The following is a 17,136-nucleotide window of genomic DNA, read 5'->3' on the forward strand; positions in this document are numbered from 1 at the left end:
TTGATTGATCTGGAGGGTTTCGGCACCTAATCTGGTCACTGTTACCCACCAGGAGGGAAAGGGGTCACTACAGGGGAAGAGCTACCAGGAGCAGCTTAATGTGGGAGCCACCTCTGCCTTCGGCTCAAATCAGACCACAGCAGGAGAGAGTGCTAAATGCTTAGTACAGTGCTTTGCGCACAGCAAGCCTGCAATAAGTACGACTGTATGAGAGGAGCGAGTTAGGCAAAAAGAAAAGACCTCCTGCTGGCCATTGGAATCAAACTTGGAAAGGGGTGACAACTGGAGAGTGTAGAATTACTTCCCCAGGAACCCTCTGAAGGCAGAGCAGAACACACATTTGTCCTAGGGGTTTGAGCGTTCATCTGCCCGGAGGCAGGAGATTGGCTTAGATGACCCTTAGGGTGCCTCCCAGCTCTAGCTTCTCTTCAGCAGGAGGCTGAAGAGCCCTTTCGGCCCCCTCGACTCACGTCACATCTCCTCCTCATCCAGAAGGAAACTCAAACTGAGCCTGCTCAGATGAAATCTACTTGGGAACCTTTAGCCTTTTTAAGGACAGGGGCGCCCGCTACCCAGACCTCCCGCCACTCGGTCGCTGCCGTCCCTCCTCCCACTTGGGAGGGGGAGACGGGCCACAGAATTGTTGCCCAGGATGAACTGGGCTTCCTCCAGGCTGGGGAATGTCTGTGGCTACCAGGAACCCGTGATGAAATGCCACAGCACGCTGAGCTTCCTCGGGCAAGAAATAGAGTTGGGAAAGTTTTCTGCTGCTGTAGAAATCCTCCCTCTTCAGGCCTTATCTTTCCACCGCACGGTACGGCGATGGAGCTGCCTGTTCCACCCTCCGGTCTCTGCCCGTCCAGCCACTTAGGCTGTGAGCCTCACGTTGGACGGGGACTGTGCCCGGCCTGATTATCTTGCATCGACCCCAAGGCTTAGCACGGTGTTTGGTGAAGTAACAAAAATCACAAGGAGGCCTAGAGAGCCCCAGCCTCCAACCCTCCCAAGCAGACAGTCAGTGCCGGCCAGCTCTAGAGGACGGCTCGGAGTGGAAGTTCAGAGTGCCCAGCCTCTCGTCCCCTGCCCCTGGCCGGACGGGGAAGGCCCTGCCGGCACCTCAGTCCGGGAGGAGGGCGGATATTAATGAGACGGAGTACTCCGGTCCCCACTGTTTTCTGTTGGGTTTTTTTTTTTTAACGGTTTTAACGGTTAAGTATTCTTTTAGTTCAGCATTTACTGTGTGCCAGGCACCGTACTGAGCACTGGGGTAGATACAAGCTTAAGCAGGTTGGACGAGCAGTCCCTCTCCCACACGGGGCTCACAGTCTTGATCCCCATTTTACAGATGAGATGACTGAGGCACCGAGCAGTTAAGTGACTTGTCCAAAGTCACCCGGCACACAAGTGGTGGAGCCGGGATTAGAAACCAGGTCCTTCTGACTCCAGGGCCTGTACTCTACCCACTAGGCCTGTTTCATTATTATCGGCTGGCCGGCCCCAGTGACCTAGCGGCCCACCTCAGGAAAACAGAGAGAAGACCGTGAGCTCTTCCTCTAAACCGTGAGCGCCCTGTGGGTGGGGAACGGGTCTACTACTCTATTGCACTCTTCTCTTCTGGGCATCTAGTACAGCGCTCAGCACACAGTAAGGGCTCGACGAACACCATCGACTGAGTGAGAAGAGCTTCACCACAGAGCTGTGGCTCAATCAGGTAATACAGATTGGTTTAGGTGGAAGCCAAAGCTTCATTAATCGCTGGGGATAATAATGGGGCCCAGGGTCCCCTCTTCAGAGTTCAACTAGGGGCCGTTGGGGCAGGGGGAGGCGACCTGGGACGGGTCTCGGCAGAAAGCGGCAGAAACCCCTCCGCTCAAAACCAAGCAAGGGTTTCTAGACCCTAAGCTCATTCTAGGCTGTAAACTGGTTATGGGCGGGGAACATATCTACTGATTCTGTTGTGTTCTACTCTTCCAAGTGTTTAGTACAGTGCTCTGAACATAGCAAGCGCCCAATAAATACGATTGATTCAACGGGGGGCCCTCCTCGGGCGGGAGCTCTCTGCCTGGTTCGGAGGATAGCAAAAGCGGACTTTTTCATCATTTTCTCCTGTAATCTTTCTTGGGCTGGGAAGGGTTACCCGGTGCTGTCCAGCAGATGTGAAAAATGAAACCTAACCTGGCAAACAGGCCATGGAGCGAAAGAAAAATGACTGATCATTATATCACTTTCCAGCCAGCTTTTTTCTACGCCCCCCCCCCCCACGACCCCCCCCCCACGACCCCCCCGGCCTTCCCATGATTTAAGTGTCTTACCCTGATGCTGTGTTTTTTTCTGAGGCCTGATTTGGCAACAGGTCCCCTCTTAGTTTCTCTGCTTCCTCCCAGCCAGCCCCTTACCCGAATGCTCTTTTCCAGGACTGTCCAGATGAAATGTTATTCTACTTTGGCCCGGATACCAGGCAAAGGGGGACTCCCTCCCACCCCCGGAATCTCCCGTCCTTATCTAATTCTGGCAAGGTCAAATTCAGATCTTGTGGCATTTTTTTTTACAGCATTTGTTAAGCCCTTACTATGGGCCAAACACTGAACCAAGCGACGGGGTAGATACAAGCTAGTCAGGTGGGACACCCGGTCCACGTGTCACATGGGGCTCACAGTCTTAATCCCCATTTTACAGATAAGGTAACTGAGGCACAGAGAAGCTAAAGAATAGTAATAACGACGGCATTTGTTCAGCGCTTACTATGTGCCGGACTTGCCCGAGGTCACATAGCATAGGAGTGGAGGAGTCGGGATTAGAACCCACGTCCTTCTGACTTCCAGGCCCGCCAAGGGGAACTAGGTTAGAGGTTAGCCTAGGAGAATTTATTAGGGGCAAGAACACGAGTGACATTAGGAGTGAGAAGTAGCACGGCCTGGTGAACAGAGCGCGGGCCTGCGAGTCAGAGGGCCTGGTTTCTAATCCCGGCTCCACCAATTGTCTGCTGGGCCACTGGGCGAGTCACTTCACTTCTCTGTGCCTCGATTAACTCATCCGTATAATGGGGATTAAGACTGTGAGCCCCATATGAGACATGGGCTGTGGTCAACCTGGTAATATTGTAGCTACCCAGCACTTAGTACAGAGCCTGGCACATGGTAAGTGCTTAACGAACACCATTTAAAAAAAACCAAACATAGTTTAGCCGGTAGTCATGTTGCTATGATGGCCCACTTAGGACAGGAACTGTGTCCAACCTGATTATCTTGTATCTTCCCCAGGCTTTAGGACAGTGCCTAGCGCACAGTGAGCACTTCGCAAATGTCCCCAAGTATCATTATTACTAATCCAAATGCCTCTGCACCATCCCGATGCTCCTTGCCCTCTAAATCCCCTTTGACAATGTGGATCACCCCTCTCTTCTGGAAAACTACCTTCTCTCGATCTCACTTTCTCTCCTGGTTCTCTTTCTATCTCTCTGGCCTTTCCCTTTCAATCAATCAACCCATTAATCCTATTTATTGAGCGCGTCCCCTCTCAGGGGTCGCACCTGGACAGTTTCCAGGACTCCACCAGTCTCGGCTAGGGTAGGGAGAGCCAAGCGGAGGCCGACCCACTCCATTCCTAGCTGGGGCAGTGGCTGGCGAGTGGAAGGCCACCTGCTACAAGTCAAGACTCACCCGTGCCGGGCAGCAGCGGCAGGGGAGAGAGTCGAGGGTGGAGACTGGAGTTTACTACGCGGAAGGCGCAGTAAAACGTCCGCATTTTTACCAAGAAAACTCTGTGGATCCACTACCAGAACGTTTGCAGAGGGAGAGAGGGGAGTTCTGGGAGAGATGCGTCCGTGGGGTCGCTATGGGTCGGAAACGACTCGACGGCATACGAGGGGACAAGACTGAGCGCTTACCGTGTGCAGAGCACTGTACCACGTGTTTGGGAGAGTACGATTCGACAGAGTTGGCAGACGTGTGACCTGTCCACAGTGAGCTTTATCTAGAGGAGTCTCCTGTGCAGGTGCCTCCTCCACCTCCCACCCTCCACCCGACCCTCAAGGTTCAGTTCTGGGTTCCTTTCTACTCTCCATCTACACCCATTCTCTTGGAGAATTCATTCGCTCCCATAGTTTCCACTACCATCCCTAACCGGATGGATGCCCAAAACGACCTCTCCGGCTCTGACCTCCCTCCCTCCCTGCAGTTTCGTACCTCCTCTGACCCTAAAGACACCTCTCGATGGCCCCCGACACCTCAAACGTAGCGGGTCTAAACCGGAATTCCTCATCTTCCCAACTCAAATCCCGTTCTACTCCTATCTTTCCCATGCCTGAAGACAACACCACACTATCGTCCCTCTCTCAGAAGCCCCTAACCTTGACATTATCCTCGACTTATCTCTCTCATTCAATCTGTCACCAAATCCCGTCATTTCTCCCTTCACGACATTGCAAAAATCTGCCCTTTCCTCTTCATCTCAACTGCTACTTGTGCTTACCCTAACCCGCCTTGATTACTGAATCAGACGCCTCGTCGACCTACCTCCTTGCCGCCCGTCTCTCCCCACGCCACTCCTTAATTCCCTCTGCTGCCCAGGTATTTTTTTCTGAACCAACTTTCAGTTCACACCTCCCCACTCCTCAGAAACCCCCCACGGTCACTCATCCTCCTCGGCATCGAGCAGAAACTCCTTACCGTCGGCTTTAAAGAAATCGATCGGTCGATCAGTGGTATCTACTGAGCGCCTACGGTGTGCAGAGCACTCTTGGGAGTGTACAATAGGGCAGAGTCGGTAGATAGGTTCCCTGCCCACAGTGACCTTAGTCTGGAGGACTCTAAAGCGCTCAATCAGCTCTCCCCCTCCTTCCTTATCTCACAGATTTCCTCCTAAAACACAGACCACATGCTTCGCTAACTCCAACCTACTCGATGAACCTCGATCTCCTCCATCTCACCACAGACCCCTCGCCCACATCCTCCCTCTGGCCTGGAACTCCCTCCCCTTCAAATACGATAGACCACCACTCTCCCCACCTTCAAAGCCAATCCTAAAAGGTTCCACGACAGAGCGGCGCATTTTTCGCTACGGCTCGTTATACGGGCGAAATCCTTCAAGATGATATACCGGCCCTCGATCTCAAATGTCTTCGGGGCGATCTGACTCCCATATTGAATTACCAGCCTGCCCGATCTGGCGAGCAGGAGGAGGAACCGGGGAAGAGGGAGGTGGGATTTGCCCTGAAGCTGGGGAGGAAGGAACCCAGGCCGACGGCAGGAGCGAGTGGGGTTTCCCCGGAAAACGGAGCACTTGTGGGTGAACCCAGAGCTGAATCCTGCGGTGGTGGAGTGGGGCGGCCGGGGGACCCCGGTCTGGACCACCGTAGCCGGGGGTCTCCGGGCCAGTTGCAGAGAGCCGCCGCTCCTGCTGTGGGAGGGGAGAGGAGGGAGCCGGAGAGCTGCCGTTCCTGCTGCCTAAATAGAGAACGAATTCCCCGGCACTTGAGCTCCCCCACCTGTGGATACGACTGGCCCTAGGGAAGGCGACGACAAGCATTCTTTTTATTTAAAAATAACTGCAAAATAAATACCCTGGGGCAGGTGAACCCAATTCTGCCACTCCACAGCTCTGCGCCCCAAGGAGCCAGAGTGGCTGTGGCAGACTCAGCTCCAGTGGGACATTTGGGGGGCCCGGCTTCTACCCCTCCGTCCCCCGTCTGCCTCCTCTGTGTCCCCTCTGCGGGTCTGAACCCCAAGGAGCTGGGGTGGCCATGAGCGCGGAGAACAGGTACTCCCGATCCCTCCCCCTCGCCCCCCGCCCCAAAAAGCAGGGGCGGTGAGGCTGGAGGTGGGGAAGGACACTGATTTCGATTTTTCGGAAACACTGTCTCTGTCTCTCCATCTCTTTGTACCACTCTGATTTCACTAATACCGGGGAACGGGGGGATTTTAACAAAGCTTCTGCAGCAGGGACAACGGAGCTGGAGACGGGGAAGGATACGCATTCTCTCCTTCTCAAATAAAGTTTTAATAAAGTTCCAGATCCCGTAGGCGGGAAGGCCCGGTTACAAACCTCTCCTGGATACCAATTTTGATTTTTTAGAAACGTTCTCTCTGTCTCTAATAAGCTTTTAATAAAATTTTCAGGTCCCGTCGGCAAGGACCGATCAAAGAACGCGGCTGATGTCTGGGGAAAACAATCAGGAATGGTGTTCCGTAACTCTGCAGTAAATTAAACCCTTCAAACCGAGTGATCGGATAGGGGGACCGGGGAAGTCCGCACCTCTGTCGGGTACCCGTCTGCGCAATTGGCCCCACGGCTCTAAAGTACATATCTCATATCCTCTAGGCTGTGAGCTCTAGATTATGGAGTATAAACTCATTTTGGGGTTCTTTTTTTGGTTAATGGCACTCCTTAAACATGTGTTTTCTGCCAGGTACTGTACTAAGAGGCTGGGAGAGATACAAGACAATCAGGTTGGACACGGCCACTATCCCACATGGGGCTACCAGTCCAAGTCAGAGGGAGGAGGGTTTAATTCCCAAATTACAGATGAAGAAACTGCGGCACAGAGAGGTCAAGTGACCGGTCACACAGCACATGAGCGGCAGAGCTGGAATGAGAAGCCAGGTCCTCTCAATCCCAAGCCTGCGCTCTTTCCGCTAGGCCATGCTGTTTCTCCTCCGGGACCACCGTACCGCCCAGAGTTGCGCGTATCCCTCTCAGGGCAGAACCAGAGGACCAGAGGATCCTCCCCCGCGCTAGGTCCCGGCTACCTCCCCAGGGGTGACCTCTACCTCTCCGGGGGGGGGGGGGGGTGGCACCCCCGCACACCCCCCCCCAGCTTGGACCCCGGGCCAGGTCAGATGTTTCTCACGCACGGGAGACTGCAGGGTCTCGTATCGGCAGGTTTAAAAATCTCCCAGACCCTCTCCCCCAGTTCCCGTTCCCCCTTCCAGTTCCTCGCCGAATGGAAAAGCGCTGAGAAACCTTGAGATTCCGGTTCCTCACCGAAATCTCAAGGTTTCTCAGCGCTTTCCCATTCCTAACCCTGCCCCGAGGGCATTCAATCACCAGCTTGGAACGGGATTGGTTTGTCTTCCGACCCGAGCACTGGGTCGGGAGCGGCGGGGGCTCTCCACTCTGCCACCCTGCCCCTGCCCCTGGAAATGCCCTTGAAGCTCGACCCGGGCACCACCTCTGTTAGTCTCGCACGCCTGCGGTTTCTGAACCTACCTGAGGCCAAACCTCTCGACTGTCGGAAGCCCCCGGGGCAGAGCCGGGCCTGCTGCCCGGCGGACAGCTCATGTTTCATAACTCGAGACGGGCTGCAAAGCCGATTGATCTGGCGGTGGACTTGGGGAGGCGGGGGAGAGCCTTGCAGAGGAATTGCCTGTCGCGGGAGGTGAGTTTTCTCTGCTGCACTGCTGGGTTATTGATTGAAGTTTTATCCCTCGGCTAAGCTCGGATATCAGCTGCGGCCCGGGGCTGCTGGAGGGCGGGGCGCGGGGGGACGAGGAACGCTCAGACCTGGGGTCGGGGATGTCGGTCCACCAGAGTGTCCCCCACACCCTCCCCGCATCTCCGGAGAGGCCGGGGATGGGATGGTGCTGCTGCCGCTGACCACCGGACATCAGGAAGGAACTCTGGGACAGCTGGCCTGAGGTAGGGGTCATCCGTTCATTCAATCACATTTATTGAGCGCTTACTGCGTGCAGAGCGCTGTCCTAAGCGCCTTAGAGACTTCATCACAACAATAAGCAGACACATCCCCTGCCCACAACGAGCTCACGGTCCAGAGGGATCGGTACTCTATAGCGCTTGAACTACCAAAGTGCTCTCGTATTCCCCTCAGGGTCACACCTGGAGAGTTTCCAGGTCTACCGGTTTCGGCTACGGGAGGGAGAGTCAGGCAGAGGCCCGTCCATTCCCTTCCTAGCTTGGCCAGTGGCTAGCGAGCGGAGGGCCATCTGCTACGAGTCGAAACTCACCCACGCTGGGCAGCAGAGGCTTGGCAGAGAGTCGAGGGCGGAGGCTCGGGTTTACTGCGCGGAAGGAGGCAGTGGTAAACCACTTCCATAGTTCTACCAAGAAAACTCTATGGATCCACTACGATCGCAGGTGGAGGTGGGGCATTCTGGGAGAGATGCGTCCGTGGGGTCGCCACGGGTCGGAGACGACTCGCCCGCATAAGACAAGACAAGCGCTCACGTTAATTAGTTCTATTCAGCCCTTGCAACAATCCTGCGGGGCAGGGAGACACGGCAGGTATCGTTATCCCCACTTTACACATGGGGAAACCGAGGTACAGGGAAGTTAAGTGACTCGCCCTCACGGTGAAGAAAACCCATCTGTTTGGCATGGAGGAAAGCGTTGGCACCCCAGGGGATGCCAGGGACCGGGGGTGTGGTTTGTGCCGGGTGGGCTCAGCCATAAGCCGGGTGAGCTCTGGTGTTGGGGGCTGGGGGCACTGGAGATGGTGGGGTCGGGGATGGTATAGAGAAGGGGAGAGCTGTTGCCAGTCAGGTAAACACGGGCAGAGCCCTCTGCCCGCCTTGTTTCTCCTAATAATATTAATAACAACGACTACGGCATTTGTTGAGCACTTACAATGTGCCAAGCCCCGTTCTAAGCACCGGGGTAGATACGAGGTAAGTCCTTGTCCCGCGTGGGGCTCCCGGTCTTATTCTCCATTTTCCAGATGAGGTAACTGAGGCGAGGAGAAGTTAAGTGACTCGCCCAGGGTCACAGAGCACACACGTGGCGGAGCCAGGATTAGAACCCACGTCCTCTGACTTCCAGCCTCGTGCTCTTTCTGCTGGGCCACGCCGCTTCTACTACTCCTTCCTGCCTCTCCCCGGCTCGACCCGATCAGTCCCCGGCCCCCGGCCTGCTCCGAGCCTCCGGTTCAAAGAGGTCCCGGTTTCTAGCGTCCGGAAAGGCGCCGTTGGGGGGGGGGGGGGGGGGCGCGGCCTTACGCGAGACTTGTCCCGCCGAAACCTGGAACGGGCTTCCGGTCCGGAGCTGAGGCCTGACCCCAGTCCCTCTGCACAGCTGCACGGTCTCAGCTGGCCTTCCACCCCACTCCAGACGCCTCCGATCCGCAGCCCGCTCCCTTGGGCCTGACTTCCCCTGGCCCCGTCGCCCCACCGGTGGCCCCGAGACCGACCGCCTCCTCTGGAACCCTGGAGAAGGGGAGTGTTCGGGGGCCAGAAGTGGGAAGCCCCGAGTTCTGCTCCAGGACCGCGAACCGCCCCAAGACCCGTAGCGCCTCTCGGCCTCTGTATCCGGCACCTCGCCGAGAGCTGGCCGAGGCGGGGAGGCCCCGAGGACCGGCTCTCACCACGGCTGCTGCCCGTCCCCGACCAACTGTCCATCTTCATTAGTCACCGGGCACGTCTCACCGCGCTTAGGTTCCGTCGAAGCCGAAAGCCTTTCGCTCCGAGTGATGAGGCTTTTAAATTAATCGATCTAGGATCGAGCACTTACTCTGTGCAGAGCATCGTACTAAATGCTTGGGAGGGGGCAATAGAGTTGATAGACGTGATCCCCGCTTACAGTCCGTGCCTCTAAGCCCTTTCTTCGCCTGGGATGGAGATTGCCACTCGAACGACCCAAACACCCTAGCTCTGCTCTGCCCCCAACCCTGCCGGAGAGTCGGACTGCGCAGTCTTCGGGATGCTACTTGATGCCCTGGGCAAGAACGCTGCCGCCTACGTAGGGACGCCGAGTGAGTGGAAACCAAAAGGAGAAGGCGGAGGAGTTCGCGACAGCCGAGGGTCGACAAGGCAGGTCACCCCCGACTCTCCCCCGTCCCTAAAACGGGAGAGTCCACTTCGGTGAAGTGGAAGGAGATGCAGTTTAAGTTCCTTGAAGAAGCGGCGTGGCCTAGGGGGACAAATGCAGGCCCGGGAGTCTGGGGACTTGGGTTCTAATTCCGCCTCAGCTACTTATTCTTTTATGGTATTTGTTAAGCACTTACTACGCGTCAAGCGCTGGGGCACCGACGGGTTAATCGGGCGGGACGCAGTTCCTGTCGCGCATGGGACAGTCTAAGTAAGGGGACACTTTTTTCTGTTGTTTGCTAAGTGGTTACTATGTGCCAGGCACCGTACGAAGCGCCGAGGTAGATACAAGCTAATCCGGTGGGACACGGTCCAGGTCCCGTGCGGGGCTCGCAGTCTCAAACCTCGTTTCACGGATGCGGTGACCGAAGAACAGAGAAGTGAAGCGACTTGCCCGAGGTCACACAGCAGACAAGTGGCACGGCTGGGATTAGAATCCATGTCCTCTGACTCCCTGGCCCGTGCTCTTTCCACTAGGCCACGGTGCTCCTCCACGTGCCTGCCACGTGACCTGGAGAAGAATCAACTTCCCTGTGCATCAGATTCCTAGGCTGTACAGTGGGGATTCGAAGCCTTTTCTCTCTCCCCTTCAGACCGTGAGCCTCGAGAGGGACAGGGGACTGCGTACGAGCTGTCGAGCTCGTCTCGAAACCAGCCCTGAGTAAATTCCCCGATTAGTGTTTCTCCAGCAGCTCTGGCTGCGGTATCCTGCTGAGCCTCGAAATAAGAACATCGATACTCATCAGTTCGACTAATTCCCCACTACTAGACTGCCTCCGAGCGCCTCCCCGCCGATAAACTAGCCGTCGCCTCTGGTTCGGGGGTCCCGGCCCCCAGCCGGTCAGACCCGACCGGCTCCCGGCCCTCCCCGGCCCTCACCTGCCACACGGGATCCGAGTGCTTGCCGGACTTGGCCGAGCTCTTGTAGGCAGGCTGAGAGAGGGGAGGCTTCTTCAGGTTGTAGATGGCCACGTTGCCGTCGTACTGGCCCACCGCGATCAGGTAGGGGTGGTCGGCGTGCATGTCCAGACACATGATGCCGCTCTCGCAGCCGAAGATGAACTCCGGGAAGGACGGGTTCTTCAGCGTGTAAAGCAGGATCATCCCCCGGTTCTGCTTCAGGAAATCATCTGGCCGGGGGAACAGACGGAAGCAATGACTCCCTGGACCCGTGGACCTCGGAAGAGACCCCGGCTGGCCCGAAAACCCTCGCCGGCCCCAAAAGCGCAGTCCCGCACCCAACGACGTGATCGCTAGAGGTGGGGGACTGAGCTGGGTTGAACCCTTTCCAAAAACTCTGGGCATTTGAGGCTTTCAAGGCGCCGTTTCCTCCGAGAGGCCTTCCCTGACGAGGCCCTCTTTCCCTCCGCGCTCTCCAGCTTCTGCGTTGTCTATGCACTTGGATCTGTGACCTCTGGGCATTTGGCCACCCTCAGCCCCGCACCATTTATGTACATATCTTTAAATCACGTTTTGTGAATTATTTACCGACTCTAATAGCGGTCTCCTCGTCTAGACCGTAAGCTCGGGTGAACGGGGAACGTGTCTACCGACGCTGTTGTTACTGTACTCACCCAAGCGCTTAGTACGGTGCCCTGCGCACAGTAAGCACTTAATGAGAATGTCTGATCAAGTGATTTTTAATGGTGTTGGTGAAACTCTGTGTGTCAGATACTGTTCTACGCACTGAGGTCGTTACAGACCATCAGATTGGACACCGTCCTTGCCCCTCATCAAGCTCAAAGTTTAAGGAGGAGAGGGGAGAGGCAATGAATCCCCCTTTTTACAGAGGAGGCAACTGAAGCGCTGAGAAATGAAGTGACTTCCCCGAGGTCGTGCAGCAGGCCGGAGGTAGGGCCGAGATTAGACCCCAAGTCCTCTGACTCCCGGGCCTGTGCTTTTTTCCCCGAGTCATGTGGAATGAATGGACCCTGGCAAAAATTCACCTCTAATTTTCAATTCTCTCTTTGTCAACACCCAATCCCCGAAGACCAGAGTATGGGCATAGCAGTAAGTGGTTATTCCTAATCAAACCCAGCCAGGCTAACGTCCGCTTCAAGTCAAAATGCAGATGGAGTTCTCGTCTTCCTCAGCTCTGTTCCCACACGATATCCTCCCGCCCTCATGCTGATCTCACGATCACTCGGTGATCGATACTCTATTTCCGTTAGCCAGATTCCAAGTCCTTAGAGCCCACCCTTTTACTTTCATAGGACTTGTTAACTGCCTACTATCTGCCAAGCACTGTTCTAAACACTGCGGAAGATACAAGTTGATCAGGTTGAACACATTCCCTGTCCCACATGGGCCTCACAGGCTAAGTAGGAAGGACTAGGATTGACTTCCCATTTTCCAGATGAGGGAACTGAGGCATAGACAGGTTAAGCGACTTGCCCAAAGTCACACAGAGGACAAGGGGCAGAGCAGAGATTAGAACCCAGATCCTCTGGCTCCCGGGCCCGTGCTCTTTCGACTTGGCCGCGCTTCTTCAAAGGAAGCACTTAACACATTCCAGGGGTCCGCTCCCGTCCCACGCTTTGCGGTACTGAGCCCGCGAGAAGCCGCACGGCGGAGCGGAAAGAGCAAGGACCCGGGAATCGGAAGGTCACGGGTTCTCGTTCCGGCTCTGCCATTTGGCACTTCACTGTTCTCTGCCTCGGTTGCCCCATAAGTAAAATGGGGAGCAAAAATGTGAGCCCCACGTGGGACAGGGACTGTGTCCAGCCCAATCTGCTCGTATCCACCCAAGCACTTAGTACAGTGCCTGGCACACAGTGAGCACTTAAAAAAATTCCTTTATTATTACTATTACTATTACCCTGAGCCCACCAACAGATTTTACAGGCACAGCATTCCCTCTACGATCAGAAAGACAGGTAGATAGCTGTCATTCATTTGCAAAAATGGTGCCACCATCCTCCACAGCAAGCAAAAAACAACTGGCTTCAAGACTCTCCACCAGGCTTCCCCCTTTGATTTACTGGCTCTGTTTTCCTCCCACTCCCCAGCTCAGACTTTTTGCACCTCTGCACCTCCCAAGCTGGTCTTCCACCTGCAGCTCGTACTCAGTTCTCCTCTCCCTGAGTCCCTGCACACCCTGTTCCCCTGTCCTGCATCTCCCCCCACCATGAAATCCGTCGGACCACGGGTCCCCCCACTCTCCTAAAATCCCACCTGCCTCAGGAGGCCTTCGCCAAATCACTAACAACACCCTAGTTCACGCCGACTCTGGGGCCTATGAGATTCATAGGGCTATGAATCTCATTCCTCTCCTCGGCACTTCTACGCACACATAGATTGTCATTTGCATAACCACTTTAATATTCACTTATTTATTCATTCCACCTCCTCCCGATAGAGTCGTACTCCTTCTTATCGTGGTCTCCCTCTTGCTCTCACTGCTCTCTGTCCTAACGGCCTCGTCTCCGAAGAGGCCCTGACTCTCGACGTCTCTGCCTCCGTGCGGTCTTCTGCTCACCGGCACGGAATGATAGAAATTCCCGGGGGAGTCCGTCGACTCGGTTATATTGTCCTCTCCCGACTTCTCAGTACAGCGCTCTGCTCCCGGGAAGCACTCAGTAAATAGGATCGATCGACTGATCGATCGAGGAAGCCCATCGGGAGAGCCCAGGCTCGAGGCGACCTCTTTACCAACGCTTGCGGTGGGTCCGCGGAAGGGTTCCGGCTCTCTGGAAATATCTCTGAATCGCCAGGGGCAACTACACTGCAACTTCGCCATGAGGCCAGAGAGGTGTCTCTCCCGCTGGACAATAATAGGAATAATGGTATTGGTTAAGTGCTTACTCTGTGCCAAGCACTATTCTAAGCAGTGGGGTGGATTTAAGGTTGCCCCAGGTGGGGCTCACAGTCTCAATCCCCACTTTACAGATGAGGAAACTAGGGCTCAGAGAAGTTGAGTGACTTGCCCAAAGTCACCCGGCTGACGAGTGGCCGAGGTGGGATTAGAAGCCACGACCGGCTTGCGTCCTCGGGAGCGAAATCTCTCCCCTTTCCCCCGCAGCTTGCCCGGCTGGGGGCCGAAGGAGGGTTCGGACAGGGTATACGGGGTGAACGGATGGGGTGTCCCCTATTCCTCGGGGCAACGCATTCTCCTCAAACCTAGCGCCCCACCCCCCCCCACCCCCACCAGGGCCGTGCTCACTGTTTCAGTACTGCTGTTTTGAGTAAGTTGCCGGGTCACAGTACAAGGAACAAGTTAGCTAGGGATGAGGGATTTGGAACACAGCATAGCGGAGCATGAAGGACGGCAAATATCCATATGCCTTTTGATGTAGCAATTTCATTTTTCCAGTTATTTCTTCCCTCTCTTGGTGGAGTGGGCGTAATTATTCCTAATGCGGAATTTCGGCGAAGCTCTGATTTAGGTCCACATTGGTGAGAGGGAGTTGGGACTTCTGGATCTTTGAAAATCGTATTGTTCTAATATGAACGGGCAGGCAAACTCTGGCATTAGAGTTGGGTATCTATTAGCCCACTAAGACCTCAGTGGCCATTTAGGCCAGGAACTGGATGGTTCTTATTTGGCCCTAGTGCTTGGAATTCTTTTTTTTAATGGAATTGGTTAAGCATTTACTCCGTGCCAGGTTCAGAACTCAACGCTGGGGTAGATGCAAGCTAAATAGGTTGGACACCATCCACGTCCCACAGGGGGCTCACAGTCCTACCCCCCACTTTACAGATGAGGTAACTGGGGCCCAGAGAAGTGAGGTGACTTGCCCAAGGTCACACGGCAGACAAGTGGCAGAGCCGGGATGAGAACCCAGGTGCCTCTGATTCCCAGGCTTCTGATTCTGGCCCACGCTGCTTCTCTCCCGAGTAAGGGCCCTGAGACTACGAAGGGCACACCTAAAGGGCACTTCTCCCCGAAAGCACAATTCTGTGGGCCCTGGAGTGTCCACTCAACCCAGCGCTTGTTTTCACCTGGGGCACCGAGCCAAGGGTGGAGGACGGTGGCCACCCCTCAGAGAAAACAGCCGGGGAGACTGGGGTAGGCTTCTGTGGTCAGTGTTAGGGACAAAAGGAGGGAGGGTGGTCAGGGGCAAAAGTCACGAGCCATTTACCCCACCGCCGGCATCAACGGCATCAACAGGAAACCCCACTCTGCCAGTGGAAGCTTCAGGTCCAACAAGTGGGCATTCCCTGGCACGGGGTGCTGGAAGTCTCTTCCCTGTGTAAACACTGAGATTGGGGATGGGAGTCGGGGGGTGACGGACCAGACAAATCTCCCTTTTCCCCCGCATACCATGTTTCTCACCTATTTCAGGAAGTCAAAGGTTTCACAACAGTTGTCCCCGGGGGAGAGGCTGGGAGCCAACACCCGGGATCCTTTCTGTCGGCTGCGGTGAAGCCCCAGCTCAGGGGTTGGTGTCTCTTCTGCCAAGGATTCACTGGTGGAGAGGGGGGTGGGTCTAGGCCTTCTTAGCATTCTACTGAAAAATGTTCTGCCCAGCCGCTCATGGTTACAGTGGAGAGCATGCTGGTAAAGCAGAGTAATACAGGCGAGAGAGAAGAGGTTCAGGCAAGCTCTCGGTCTTCAAGGCCAGCTGGCTTTTCGACCTTGGAGCTTCTCTGGCAGGAAGAAAAGCCCCCTAAAAGGGCTCGGTGGGTCCCGCTCTATTCTGCTGGCCAGCGCTCAGCCTGTCCGGGCCCCTTGGAGCCAGGGACGGGGCCCCCTGGGCCACCTGCTGTCTGAAGAGAGCCCTCAGTCCCGAGTGCCACAAATCCCCAAGGGCCCTATTTCGCGGGGAGTCGGTGGGGAAGCTCTGGGGATCTCTGCCTCTCAACCTCCGGGACTGCGATTCAGGTGACGCGTCCAGATGTTCGGGCAGGACCTCAGGGGAGAGAAGTCAGCCGGGGGTTGGGATCGATCGATGGATGGATCGATGGTACTTTTTGAGCAGCGTTGTACTAAATGCTTGGATGAGACGCGACCCCTGTCCACAAGGAGCTTACGGTCTAGAAGGGGAGACAGACGTTAAAATAAACTACGGAGCGGGAAAATGGCAGAACGTACGGATCCGTTCAAAAGTGGGGCGTTGCTGAGGGTGAGGTGAACGCCAAGTGCTTAAGGGGACCAGAGGGGGAGGGCACATTCCCCAGCACACGAAGCTTCAGCCCCACCCCTGGAGGCCAGCCCAGTTCCAGCTCAGCCGACAGACTCAGCTTTGTGCGGCTGGCCCGGCCCCCCGAGTCTCGAGACCTGCCCTGTGGACCGCAGACCAGCTGGCCCCTGCTTCCCCCCGGACTCCACCTCAGGGCCGGGCGGCTCTGAAGCTGTTGCAGGGGTGAGGATCCTTGAACCTCTACCCCCCCAACCCCAAAGGCTGTGGTCACCCTGAGGGACCGACCCTCTCACGGCCTTTTGGCCTAGATGTGCCCCGGGTGAGAGTTAAAGGGTCTTCCTCCCCGCACCCGCGGACCAACCCCTTCCCCTCAGCAATGAGACCGGCTGGCGGGGTTGGGCTTGGCACTCAGTACCTGGCCTGGGGCCAGTGGGCTGACTCGGGTGCCGTGTCCATCACTGGGTGGTACAGCACCCGCCTCCTTCCACAGAGAGGTACCCACAAGATAGGGGGCGGGGGAAAGGAGCTGAAGCCTCAGGAACTTTTGTGTTGACCGGTGACCATCAGTGGAGGGAAAGGCAGCAGGGGTTCCCTCAGTGCTAATATCCCCTCGGCGACGTCCCCCGGCCCCCAGCCCCCAGCAGAGCTGGGGAATTTCTCTCTGACCAGAGAGAGGAAGGGAAAAGAGAGAGGGAGAGGGAGAGGGAGCCAGGCCTGGCCCAGCGTTCCTAAAACCTGTTCATCTCCAGGGCCCTCTATTCCTCCCCCCGACCCTCCATGGCCAGGCCTTCCTTTCCACCAGAAGAAAATATCAAAACAAGCATCAGGATGCGTATCGATTGAGTCTAATGGCTGCAGAACGTGCCTGGTGCATCATTAGCCTGTAATCTGACAGCAAGCTAGACTAGGCACTGAGCAACAAACAGAAACAAAAAGAAGATACGATCCCTACCCGTGAGGAGCTTACTGTCTAATCTGTGGGGGAGCAGCAGGCATAAATGGACACTGGCAGCATAATTAAAAGAAAGAAACAGAGAAGCAATGCCCACCAGTGTGTAAACAAACCCCACACTGATAAACAGATCGATTTCTGAGTGGTGAGGGATGAATTTGGGAATTCAGGAATTGCCTGCGTGCAGCCTTGGAACTCTCTCTCCCTTCATATCCAACAGTTCACCACTGTCCTCACCTTCAAAACCCTCTTAAAATTCACATTTCCTTCAAGAAGCTTTCCCTAA

General features: G+C 55.7%; 1 protein-coding gene across 1 annotated transcript in view; it reads right to left on the reverse strand.

Moving 5' to 3' along the window:
* Positions 1-17,136, reverse strand: part of DNAI1 (dynein axonemal intermediate chain 1) — a 187,565-nt gene that overhangs the window by 100,619 nt on the left and 69,810 nt on the right. Inside the window, exon 13 of the mRNA XM_029060226.2 lies at positions 10,695-10,945. Within this exon, the coding sequence (XP_028916059.1) occupies positions 10,695-10,945 (251 nt within the window). The remainder of the gene's footprint in view (positions 1-10,694; positions 10,946-17,136) is intronic.

This window comes from Ornithorhynchus anatinus, chromosome 3 (assembly GCF_004115215.2).
Source record: "Ornithorhynchus anatinus isolate Pmale09 chromosome 3, mOrnAna1.pri.v4, whole genome shotgun sequence".
Classification (NCBI taxonomy): Eukaryota; Metazoa; Chordata; class Mammalia; order Monotremata; family Ornithorhynchidae; genus Ornithorhynchus; species Ornithorhynchus anatinus.